This window comes from Bos javanicus, chromosome 5 (assembly GCF_032452875.1).
Source record: "Bos javanicus breed banteng chromosome 5, ARS-OSU_banteng_1.0, whole genome shotgun sequence".
Lineage (NCBI taxonomy): Eukaryota > Metazoa > Chordata > Mammalia > Artiodactyla > Bovidae > Bos > Bos javanicus.
The window spans coordinates 11,238,289-11,250,353 of NC_083872.1; the positions used below are offsets into that span (position 1 = coordinate 11,238,289).

The 12,065-nt window shown below is 36.1% G+C and overlaps 1 protein-coding gene across 3 annotated transcripts in view; it reads left to right on the forward strand.

The window, feature by feature from the left end:
• ACSS3 (acyl-CoA synthetase short chain family member 3) overlaps window positions 1–12,065 on the forward strand; it is a 194,733-nt gene that overhangs the window by 62,499 nt on the left and 120,169 nt on the right. For all 3 annotated transcript variants that reach the window (XM_061415644.1, XM_061415642.1, XM_061415645.1), the window contains 2 exons: window positions 1,527–1,667; window positions 11,906–11,986. In XM_061415644.1, coding sequence (XP_061271628.1) covers window positions 1,527–1,667; window positions 11,906–11,986 — 222 coding nt within the window. The remainder of the gene's footprint in view (window positions 1–1,526; window positions 1,668–11,905; window positions 11,987–12,065) is intronic.

Below are 12,065 nucleotides of genomic sequence, written 5' to 3' on the forward strand. Positions count from 1 at the left end.
TAACCCTTCATTCAAATCCTCATTTTGTTTGAACTGCAGTTATTTTTGTGATTACTCAATTGACATTTTTTTTTTTGTTACACAGTGTGATGATTTTTTTATAGGTCTGTAACTGTGATGCCCTAGGCTTGATAGTTTGAATTGAGTTGTGTTTATCTGATGCATAAAAACAAATGGAAATGGAAAGTTTGATCACAGTTAATTATATTTATTTATCTAAATGGTGCCTCCAGGACACATCCACAGTAGGGCTGGAAAAATCAGTTGGGGCTAAAACTTCCCCTTCTTGAAGGTCAATTCAGATTATTGTCTATCATGTGCTTATTCATATAGGTATTATATTTGTGATACTATTAATATATTGAAGTAGCAGTTTGTAATTGTATCCATTTAAATATATGACCATTTTTTTTACAACCCCAATCAATAAATTAAGAAACCACAGAAGCGGAAATGACCTGGCTTTTAAAAATCTGTCAGTGTCTCTGAATTTAGTTGAGGGATTACCTGAATGAAGTGTGATAGTTACATACGCTCTCTAGGTGGTGAACTTATTTTCAGTGAGGACTGTGTAGTCTTGCCTTGTGCCTTTACTAACAGGTTCAGCAACTGTAAATTTGCTGTTTTGTCATCTTGTGATTAGTCAACATTTCAGAAAATAACTAGACATGTACTGGATCATAACTCTAAATAGCTATAACTCTCCACTATAATAATTTTTCCGTAAGCCACTTTTTTCTTCTTCACTGGCTTGTTTCATTGGCACCTTTTAAAGACACCTGTCTAACTTAAGACGTGTCTGTCCAATTCATGGCTCTATTATCATAAGTTTGCAACACAGAGCTTGGTTCTAGGAACACAAAAGAAAACACGCATTTCTACCATATTAGTATCGTTGGTGGAGAAAAACTTGGGTAGCTTTGTATCCATGTCTCATACTCGCATTAATTTCAGAACTGATTTTTGTCCTTAAAAAAGTGAAAGTAGATTAACCCTCCTCTCCTGAAAGTGATTTAATATTCTCCTGTTTGGAAAAATGACCACAGTATTACCCTTAAATGGCAGTATTACCCTTGTGTAAAGAGAAACTTTAGTAGGTTAGTTGAGGTTTCATTGTGAAGACAGTAGTTCTAAAGTAAAAAGAAATAGATTATGATAAATAGAAGTTAGTTTTTAAAGTCGATAGTCTACATACAGTTGTAGAATCATGAACCTCTGTTAGTTAAGCTCTTACTGTTGATGAAATCATGCCTGCATCACATTTAATTTCTTCAATATATCTCTAGGTTTAAATAAAACATTTTCTGCGATAAGTTCAGTTGAAGTCAACATCAAACTGTTGAATTTCTTATGAACATTTATCCAAACTCATGACCCGGAGATATTGACTTATTGGTCTGACATTTAGCTGTATAGGCCTAGATTTCAGTCAGACACTCAGACTAATGTAGATTTCGTTACTCTCCAGTGTTTTCCTGATGTAATCTCCTTTGTTCAGTGCATATTCCTGGGTTTTTGTTTTGTAGGACATGGTTCCCTTGGCTCCAGGTTGTTATCTTGATTGGGATGAAGAGCTCTCAAAAGCACAGTCACATGATTGTGTTCCCGTTCTTTCTGAACATCCGCTGTATATCCTTTACACATCTGGAACGACGGGGTTGCCAAAGGTATGCTCTCTCTTGTTGCGTTCTTCAGTCACTCAGTCGTGTCTGACCCTTTGTGACCCCATGGACTACAGCACGCCAGGTTTCTCTGTCCTTCACCATCTCCCGGAGTTTGCTCAAACTCATGTCCATTGAGTTGATGATGCCATCCAACCATCTCATCCTCTGTCGCCCCCTCCTCATCCTGCCCTCAGTCTTTCCCAGCATCAAGGTCTTTTCCAATGGGTCAGCTCTTCCCATCAGGTGGCCAAAATAGGCACTCTCTTAGGGACAGTTGTAGTGACAGATTTTTTTGCACGTAGAATATTTGATTACTGATTGAAAATGTTTGCAGACTTTATCTTGAGGTTTAGGCTTAAGTAGTTTATATCTTAAATCCTGTGTCTAAATATATAGAACTATTCATTATATTTAATGCCAAATGCTTTGTCTGTATTTCATTAAAAATCTTTACAATATCAGCAATATTCAATTGCTTTAGTAAGGTATTAACATATATTTGATTGAATATCAGTTGGCTTAATAAAATTTTATAAAATATATTTTAAGTGAAATATTTTTATTTTTTAAACTGAAGTATAACTTTCATACAGAAGTTGATTTTTTATTTAGAGGAATTTGATTTATCATTATAAATGCAGCTTGGAGAACTGGCCTAGACAGTTTGATCAACAGGTAATTTATCCAGAGTGTTGAGCTATTTGATTTGCAGCGCTGAAGATACTCAAGGATTTTTAAGTCTTTTTACCCTGAAAGGTGTTTTCACAAAGCAAAGTTAACAATGTCAATATTCTTGAACGTGTCAGATACCAAACCATTACCACTTTTGCCTGGTATCTCCAAATAACACTGTTTCTTTATACAACTTCATAAAGATTTATGCAATCATCTTTCATCTTTATTAGGGAGTTCAGTATTCATTGAATCACAGAATGTTAGTAGGCAAAGGGACTTTTCACAGTCACTCAAATCCTATATGACATTGGCCCACTATTAATATTGGAACTCTATAGCATCAGAATTCTGAACCATAACCTGTTAATATTCTCAAAATAGTGATTCTATTAGTTTAGATTTAAATAAAGGAAGGTCACGGAGAAGGCAATGGCACCCCACTCCAGTACTCTTGCCTGGAAAATCCCATGGATGGAGGAGCCTGGTAGGCTGCAGTTCATGGGGTCACTAGGAGTCAGACATGACTGAGCGACTTCCGTTTCGCTTTTCACTTTCATGCACTGGAGAAGGAAATGGCAACCCACTCCAGTGTTCTTGCCTGGAGAATCCCAGGGACGGTGGAGCCTGGTGGGCTGCCGTCTACGGGGTCGCACAGAGTTGGACACGACTGAAGCGACTTAGCAGCAGCAGCAGCAAAGGAAGATCAAGACTTAAAACATTTTATATGAAATTCACTTGCTTGTGAAAAAGAAAACATTTGGTAGAAGGGTATATTCTCTCTGACTACAGACACAATGTTTTGTTACATTTTGGTCTACCATCGTGTTCTGTATGTAGTTGGTACCCACACTTTTGTTGTGTGAATAAATAAATTAATGCATATACATAAAAATATTTGTGTCATTGTAGAATCAAAGCCCTGTGCTTTTTTAAGAACTCTGGTCATCTGAAAAATAAAATTTTCTTATATTGCAGATTTGTCTGTTTAAGCAGTCCAAATGATTACTGGATGCAGTCTGTCCCTTCCACTTTTTGCAGTTAAGCATTATGTACCAGCCACAATGAATCCAAATGAACATTTGGCTGCGAAATGAAAGGGACTCAGCAAGTTATAATCTAATATAAAAGTATCAACATGAGAGCCAACCACTGACCCTGAAAACATAGTAGAGCCTAACCAAAAAATAAAAATCACTTTAGCTCCTTAAAAGCCTGAAGGAATCTTACTAAAACTTTTGGTGCTACCTTGAGACTTTTAATCACTGAAATTCACTGTTGCCTGGATGGGGATCAATATGAGAGGGCAGAAGAATAGTTTGCCATCAGTTTAAAATTGACTCAGCTAGTGTAGTGGAAATAAAATAAAACTAATATATAGGGCATTCAGTCTGAAAAGTGATGATTCCAAATAAAGAAGAAACCTAGATGTCCCATATTTTCTTTGCATCAAGAACTACTTTCTGGAATTCTTAGATGCCCAAACTGAAGATTGTTTGATGTTTTTATCATCCTCATTTTTTTTTTGTTACATTAACAGTACCATCCCAAAGATTAATCTATTTCTATAGATTGGAGAAAGCTTTAATTGTTTGAAGATTTCTATTCACGCTGAATTTAGTTAATGGATGTTCATTAGGTGCTAAAAGAGATAAAAAATTAGTAAACCACAGTCCCTTCAGCATAGTGGGGTTGCAATATATATCAACACAGATAATGTAAGATAGACTGTGATCTTTCCCTAAGAGGAAAAAACCCTACTTTGGTCTCTTGAAGAAAAGATGAGTTTGAATGGCATCTGAAGGATTAAATTCCATTAGTTCAACAAATATTACTGAGCACCCAAATACATATCTGACCATCTTTTTAGAGTTCTGTGGCTGGATACAGGCACTGAACAAAGAGCTATGTAATAGGTGATGTGTTATGAGGAAAAATAAAACAGAGGAAGGGTGATGGGAGAGTGAGAGTGCTGTTCTATCAGGGAGATGTCAGGGAAAGCACTCGATGGTATGACATTTGAAGGACGAGTACAAATTTTACATCAGGTGACCTCATGGGGAGGAGGGCATTCCAGGTTGATTGGGTCAATATAAGTAAAGACAGGAGCGTGTAAGGCTCAAGGATGGCTACTGCAGTTGGTGCAAAAAAAGTAGAGAAATGGCCAGATTTATAGGCAGGGGCCAATTGTTTAAAATTTACCCAAGAAGTTTAGGTTATATACTGCCTGTAAGGAATGGAGAGCACTGATGTTTCTTAAGAAGGAGACAAAAATATGAAGGAAGGTAGCCCTTGCACCATTACACAATGGAAGCAAGGAGATTGGATTTCAAGCTGTGCTTAGTTTTGGACCATTTATTAGGGAGCAATCGGAGAAGGCAATGGCACCCCACTCCAGTACTCTTGCCTGGAAAATCCCATGGACGGAGGAGCCTGGTAGGCTGCAGTCCATGGGGTCGCTGAGGGTCGGACACGACTGGGCGACTTCACTTTCACTTTTCACTTTCCTGCATTGGAGAAGGAAATGGCAACCCACTCCAGCGTTCTTGCCTGGAGAATCCCAGGGACGGGGGAGCCTGGTGGGCTGCCGTCTATGGGGTCGCACAGAGTCGGACACGACTGAAGCGACTTAGCAGCAGCAGCAGCAGCAGCAGCAATCAAGGATAAGAGTAAAACAGAGGAAGAGTACAAGGCTTTGAACCTGAGAACATAGGAAAGTGGTTTTGTTTATTTACTAAACTAGAAACAAGAGAATGGTTTGGGGCTGGGAAAACTGGGAGGTTTTGTATATGCTGAGTATGATGTCTCTTTGGGACATTAACATGGAAATGCCCAGCCGGTAGTTGGAAATGAAGTTCTGGGTTCAAGAGTACATCTCGATTTGGAGCTAGACCCTTGGAATATCATCAGCTAGATGATGTAGAGGACTAGTGTTTAATTCATGGGATTGAGTAGGTTTTACAGAGCAGGGCATGCAGAATGGCAACACAAAGTAGTCAATTTTAAAGGTCTTTCAGAAATATTTCTCTTATCCCTTCAGTGCACTTTAGAATTTCAATTGCATTGAAAGCATATGTTGCCAACAAATACTTTTGCCACTTATTTTATTCTACTTTTGAAATATATTACTTTTCATTTACTTATCTTCATAACATTGCATGTTCTCTAAAAGTGTAGAATATATTTCATACACCTTTGAATATACTATGGCACTAACCTTAGAACTGGGCCATAGCAGATCCAAAATATTTAATAATCTACTTTTCCAGTTAGCTCCAGATTCCTCTAATTTTTTAAATTGAAATATAGTTGATTTATAATATTGTGTTAATTTCAGGTATACAGCAAAGTGATTCAATCATATATAAATATATATATGTTAAAATCAATTCATAATTTAATAATAACTACATGAACCAAAAATCCCATACATATATATAAATATATATTCTTTTTAAATATTATTTTCCATTATAGACTATCACAAAATACTGAGTATCCCGATGCCTCTTTATTCATAAGATTCTCAGTTCATTTTTGGCAGGTATAATCAGGATTAATAGGATCTGAATTTTTAATATTGAGATTCCAGGAATAGAAATACAGGAAAGATGAGCATACATGAATTTATGACATATTTAAATATAAATTTCATGTCATAATTTAGTTTGTTTTCTTGATCTTCATGAAGAAAAATAGTGTTGTGAACCCATAAAAATACTCTACTTAAAACTGCTCGTTTCCCATAGGTGCATATAAGACACATAATTCTTTCTCTTCTTTGGCTGTAATTTGCAGATATATTTAGGGCATATTTGCATTTCTGCATCTGCCAATTCTGGATTTGTCAGATTGTTGTATGACAGATTGATCTGCTAGCTGCTGCACATATTCTAGCATATTCTACAACTGAGCTGCTTTGCATACATTTCTGTATTGTCATGCGTGTTTATTCTGTTTGGTTTGGTTGACTGTATTCAAGGTACTTCAAGGAACTATACAGTAGAAGAATACCTCCTCTGGATTGGGTGTCATTCTGGGAATGGGAGATTTAGTGATGGTCATATTTACCTTCTTTCAGCTTGCTGTCATGGAGGTATGGTGATAACCAAAAAAATAAAAAGTGCCACAGGAGCACAGGGGAAATAATTAGGAAGAAGGCCATAATAGGAAGGTGGTAGGCAAGGCCTTTGTTCTGATGTGAGTTTTCTATAACTTACATCAACTTTTATTCCTATGTGTTAGGTGACTTATTTATATTCTAGACCATAGAGAAAGATAAGAGAAAGTTAAATAAAAAAACCTGTGAAAAAAATTTTTTAATCTGTAGTACAATTTTTGTGGCTTCCCTTGTGGCTCAGCTTGTCAAGAATCTGCCTACAATGCGGGAGACCTGGGTTTGATCCCTGGGTTGGGAAGATCCCCCTGGAGAAGGGTAAGACTACCCACTCCAGTATTCTGACCAGAGAATTCCATGAACTATATAGTCCATGGGGTTGCAAAGAGCTGGACACGACTGAGCGACTTTCACTTTCACAATTCTTGCAGCTAAAGGCTGAACTCACTATACCTTTGTCCCTGATCTCACAGTTGCTCAGATCCATAAAAAATTATACTGCTGCTGAAGTATCATCCATAGAGGTGGCTCCAGAGTCATCAGGAAGCCTGCAGCAAGAGATTTTATGTTTGAAGAAGTAAACCAAATGGAATCATTCCATTTCTACTAATATGGCATTAAGTTCTGTAAATTTCAAGGATTTCTCTTGAACAAAGAATAATATTTTTTTAATTATAGTTTTCATATATTGCTTATTCATTAAATTGTTCACTGTTTAAATCAGTTGACATATGTATTAATTGTCTATTCTATGCTGAAGATACAAAGGCGTTCTTATGGCGCTGAGAGTGGAGGAGGAGACTGAGCAGTGGGTGGATGTTGTTAGTGCCCAGAGGCTCAGCAAAGTGTGCAGGACTTGTGGCCATGAAAAAGCGGGGAGAGGCTTTTAACACAAGCAGTGGGTTTGGATGGCTTCCAGAAGAGGCAGCACTTTCACAATGCTGTTAGGTACTCCTGTGATGAAGCAGGAGGTTACCAGATGCAGAAAAGGGGTGAGGGTTCATTTTAGGAAGAGGGGATATCATCCGTAAAACTCTTATAAGAACAAGAATATTGTTGGTTGGTGGATTTTTTAAGTAAGCAGAGCAATACCTCATACTTTTCAACTCATTGACTCCAATGGTCCCATGGTGGTGGATTTCTTTTTTTCAGGTAATATTTTTGTTTCCCCTTTCTTCTTCTTTTGTTTCTACTTAATTTGCCAGACTGAATTGAAATGTATATATAAGCATGCATACATACAAAGCATATGCATGTGTGTGTACATGTAGACATATATGCATATGTATTTACATATGTATGTGTGAATGGATATATATTATATGTATGTATATTTGTGTGTTTGTCTTGTACAAGTCTTTATGACTTCCCTGATGGCTCAGCAGGTAAAGAATCTGCCTGCAATGCAGGAGACACAGGACATGTGGGTTCAATCCCTGGGTCGGGAATATCCTCTAAAGGAGGGCATGGAAACCCACTCCAGTATTCCTGCCTGGAAAATCTCATGGACGGAGGAGCCTGGCGGGCTACAGTCCACAGGGTCGCAAAGAGTCAGACACGACTGAGTGACTAAACTCATAGCACAGGTTAATAGCGGGGCTTAACTTGGGAAGAATGTTTTGTTGGTTACTCTATGTAGACTTCTCCTCCCTGAATATTTTGAGATTTTCCATTCAAATTTTAGATCTATTATAAAACATTTTTCAGATAAGACTCCCAAAGTCTTAATCTTACCACATATCTCAGTCTTCCTTACTTTTTGTACTACAACTGATGTTATTCCAGCTGCATTCTTCATAAATTGTAGTACCCAAACAGTGCACACTTGATATAAACAAGTTTTCTGTTTTACAGTAATTGACCCATTTATGATATTTTGTGGCTGTCTTTGTTCAAAGGCAGCTCATTAAACTGGAAACCGTAAAGAACCATCTGTGACTAACTGTTATTCCTGGGGGATAAATAATTAGCCTTTAGTTTCACTTGTGTGGATTGAATTTTTTTGAATATCTATATACATTAAAAGTGTTTTGTGTTGTTTAAAGAACACTTTCACATTGTCTACTTTTGTACTGAGATAGAATTCACTTCTGTGTCTTTATTTGGGGCACAGAGTTTTATTCCCACCTAAACGTCTTTAAGTTTTCCAGAAGAATTTAAGTATTATGCTAATCCTACAAAAACCAAAGCAGTGTATTGGGAGGCTATAGGGCTTTTCTGAAAATATATTAGGTCATCTAATGTCTTTACTTTTAAGGAAGGTAGGATATAAGTGCATAAAGTAACAGATTCAAAAGAATGAAATGCAGCATGCTTGTGTTGTAGGGGTAAGCACTGATGGTCACCAGTATTTTTACCTCATACTCAAATAGACTTCAGAATGCCAGTTTTTGTTTCTGGTTAATTATGCATACTGGAATATAATGATTTGTGGGGTTTTTTTTTTTGAGCACGGTTTATGTATTTTCAGAGGTTGAACAGAGTTTATCTGTTGCATTTTAATTATCATTACCTGGAAAAAATGACTAGAAACAAAAATGCTTTATCATATTAATTTTAACCACATGTTAATATTGAGTGAACTCTGGGAGTTGGTGATGGACAGGGAGGCCTGGCGTGCTGCATTCATAGAGTCGCAAAGAGTTGAACATGACTGAGCGACTGAACTGAACTGAATATTATAAGAAAGAAACTATCTTTTTAAAACTAATCTTTCAGTGTTTTTACTCTTGAACTTCTTATGAAAGATCTACATGGATATATACATATATATGGAATTTAGAAAGATGGTAACAATAACCCTGTGTACGAGACAGCAAAAGAGACACTGATGTATAGAACAGTCTTATGGACTCTGTGGGAGAGGGAGAGGGTGGGAGGATTTGGGAGAATGGCATTGAAACATGTAAAATATCATGTATGAAACGAGATGCCAGTCCAGGTTCGATGCACGATACTGGATGCTTGGGGCTAGTGCACTGGGACGACCCAGAGGGATGGTATGGGGAGGGAGGAGGGAGGAGGGTTCAGGATGGGGAACACATGTATACCTGTGGCGGATTCATTTTGATATTTGGCAAAACTAATACAATTATGTAAAGTTTAAAAATAAAAAAAAAAAGATCTACATGGAGAGTATGATATTATGCACTTTTTCCCTACACTGTACTAAATAACCAGAAAATTGAAAGCTGTCATCTGAATATGTTAGCGGCAAGACCAAATTTCATATTGAGAATATAGATCAATGAATAGAGAAATGATGCCAGATGAAAATTTTATACTCATTGTTAAAAAATTAAAAGTAAGTGGATGTTAATATCAGTGAAAAACAGACATGGCTTTTCTGTCTCTGTTAACTCTGTTTTCATTGTTTTTAATGAGAATCTCTGATAACAACCTCTAATTTTTTGACATTTCTGTCTTTTGTGTGGGGAAACATAAAAAAACAGTAATTGCTAGAATTAAGAAAATAATTTTGCTAGTAAGACATTAAATTATTGACTGTATAATTCTTAGTTTTTTCATGCAAATTTTCATTTTTAAGTCTAACTTTCTTGGGGTTAAATGAATTTAAGTAGCCACCATTATATAGACAAAGTAACACTGGTAAATAACCTTTAAAGAAGGGTTCACTTGAGAGGTAAGCGGAAATTTGACAACCTGTCCTTTAAATTATCTTCTAAGTTTTACAAATGAATTACTACTCATTCATGTTCTCCTTAGCCTTTTATTCCTTTCTATCACTTCCAGTTGATTACTCTTACTCTCTATCATTTAATATAAAAAATTTACCCTTTTGTAATGGTATTTAGAATTATTAATTAAACATGACCTCTAAATGCAGGGACAACAGACAGGTGAAGAGAAATTCTAAAACATCTTAAGTGAAATCATGCCTGACATTAAATTTCACAGAATATTGATAGCATATTGTCTATGAAAAAAACCTCCAATTTTATCCTTTACCAAATGAATAAAACTTTTTAGAAAAGAGTGTTTGCAAGTGGATTCGTTTCAAATTCATCAAGATTTTGAACTGTAGGAAAAGATCTTCTCAATAAGACAAAAAATTAGCAAAGTACATGGAAGACATGTATAGTATATAGCAATTGAAGATCTGCTCAGTTTACATGGGAAAATGCATGTGTGAAAATTATTGGTAGGAGCTTAGGATTTCTAACTCTCCCAAGATGATCAAAAGAGCCAGCTGCATGCTACCCATGTCATACAAGCTAGAAAGCATACCTGTCAAATGCCAGCAAAGCTTCCTGTGACATTTGCCAAGAGACCAGGTGTTGCTGCTGGTAGATAAAATGTATTCCACAGCTTGATACCTATGTTTTATTAGTGGTACCTGAGGAAAGTAGCAATTTTAGTAACAAACAGGAAGTCAGCTTCTTTTTCATTCTCCTGATGCATGCATGTGTGTTATAGTTACAGAGCTGTGCCAAAATAGTTCAACCAGTAGCACGTACATTAATTACAGCCATGTGTGGCCTTTCAGGTAAAATAATTATTTTCTTCACTGAGTGATTATAGTTGCTCTACTAAGAGATGTTTGAAAATACTTGTGAGTGAACTATAACATATTTCTTAGCAAGCATTCACTTTCTCGTTCTGAATATTCACATCATTAAGTCATTGTGAGCCAATAATGACTAATGTTTATAATGAAGCAATAAATGAAATTAGTTATTAAATTTGCTGTCAGTTCTTATCTGTGATGACTCTTGCACTTAGTTTTCAAATATTAATCTTGTATTAACATTGAATACATTCACTCTCAAGAATATCTGCTCACAAACTGATTCATGAACGCTATGGTGCTATGCTGTAACCATCAAATCTGTCAGCCTTAGATCTAACTCATCAGAAGTTAGATCTAAAGAACTGCTCAGCTCTACTACTATGATAGCATGGTCCTTCAGGTTAGCATTTTAATAAGACTCTAGTTAGAATATGACTGTTTCCTCTAGGCATCCTATTATTATTTAATACTATTAAGGAATAAATATCCTTATGGTGGTCTGTGTCTTAGGCACACAGCTATCTTTGATCTTTCTGTGGACTTAATTTTGAAGGTTTTCATTTTTGTTCTGGAAATATGTGTTAAAATGCAGTGTTGATAGTTGATGTTACCCCTGGAAATTTTTCTTTTTATTGCATGTGATTCTGTGAAATCATATTTTCTTTAGAAAGTCCAGAATGGTCTGTGAGAATGAATTCTACAAATGGACTGGTATGAACAAATTATTCTGTGTTTGTTATTGGAGGTGTCAAAGAAATGGTGATTCAGATACAATTATTAATACATGAAAGCCCAAGTTATTTATAGCTTTAGAATATGAAATACTTTAAACAGGTGCTTTTCTTAAGTGGATAGTATGAAGAAAGAGGATCTTTTAACACATTGTCTATTGATTTTAACTTCATCTCTTCTTTCCTTTAGGGTGTGGTGAGGCCCACTGGAGGATACGCTGTAATGCTTAACTGGTCGATGTCTTCCATATATGGACTTAAACCTGGAGAGGTAATCATGGTTTTAAGTTCATATTATATGACATTTATCTGATTACGATATATGCATTTTATTTTCTTCTTATTGTTTA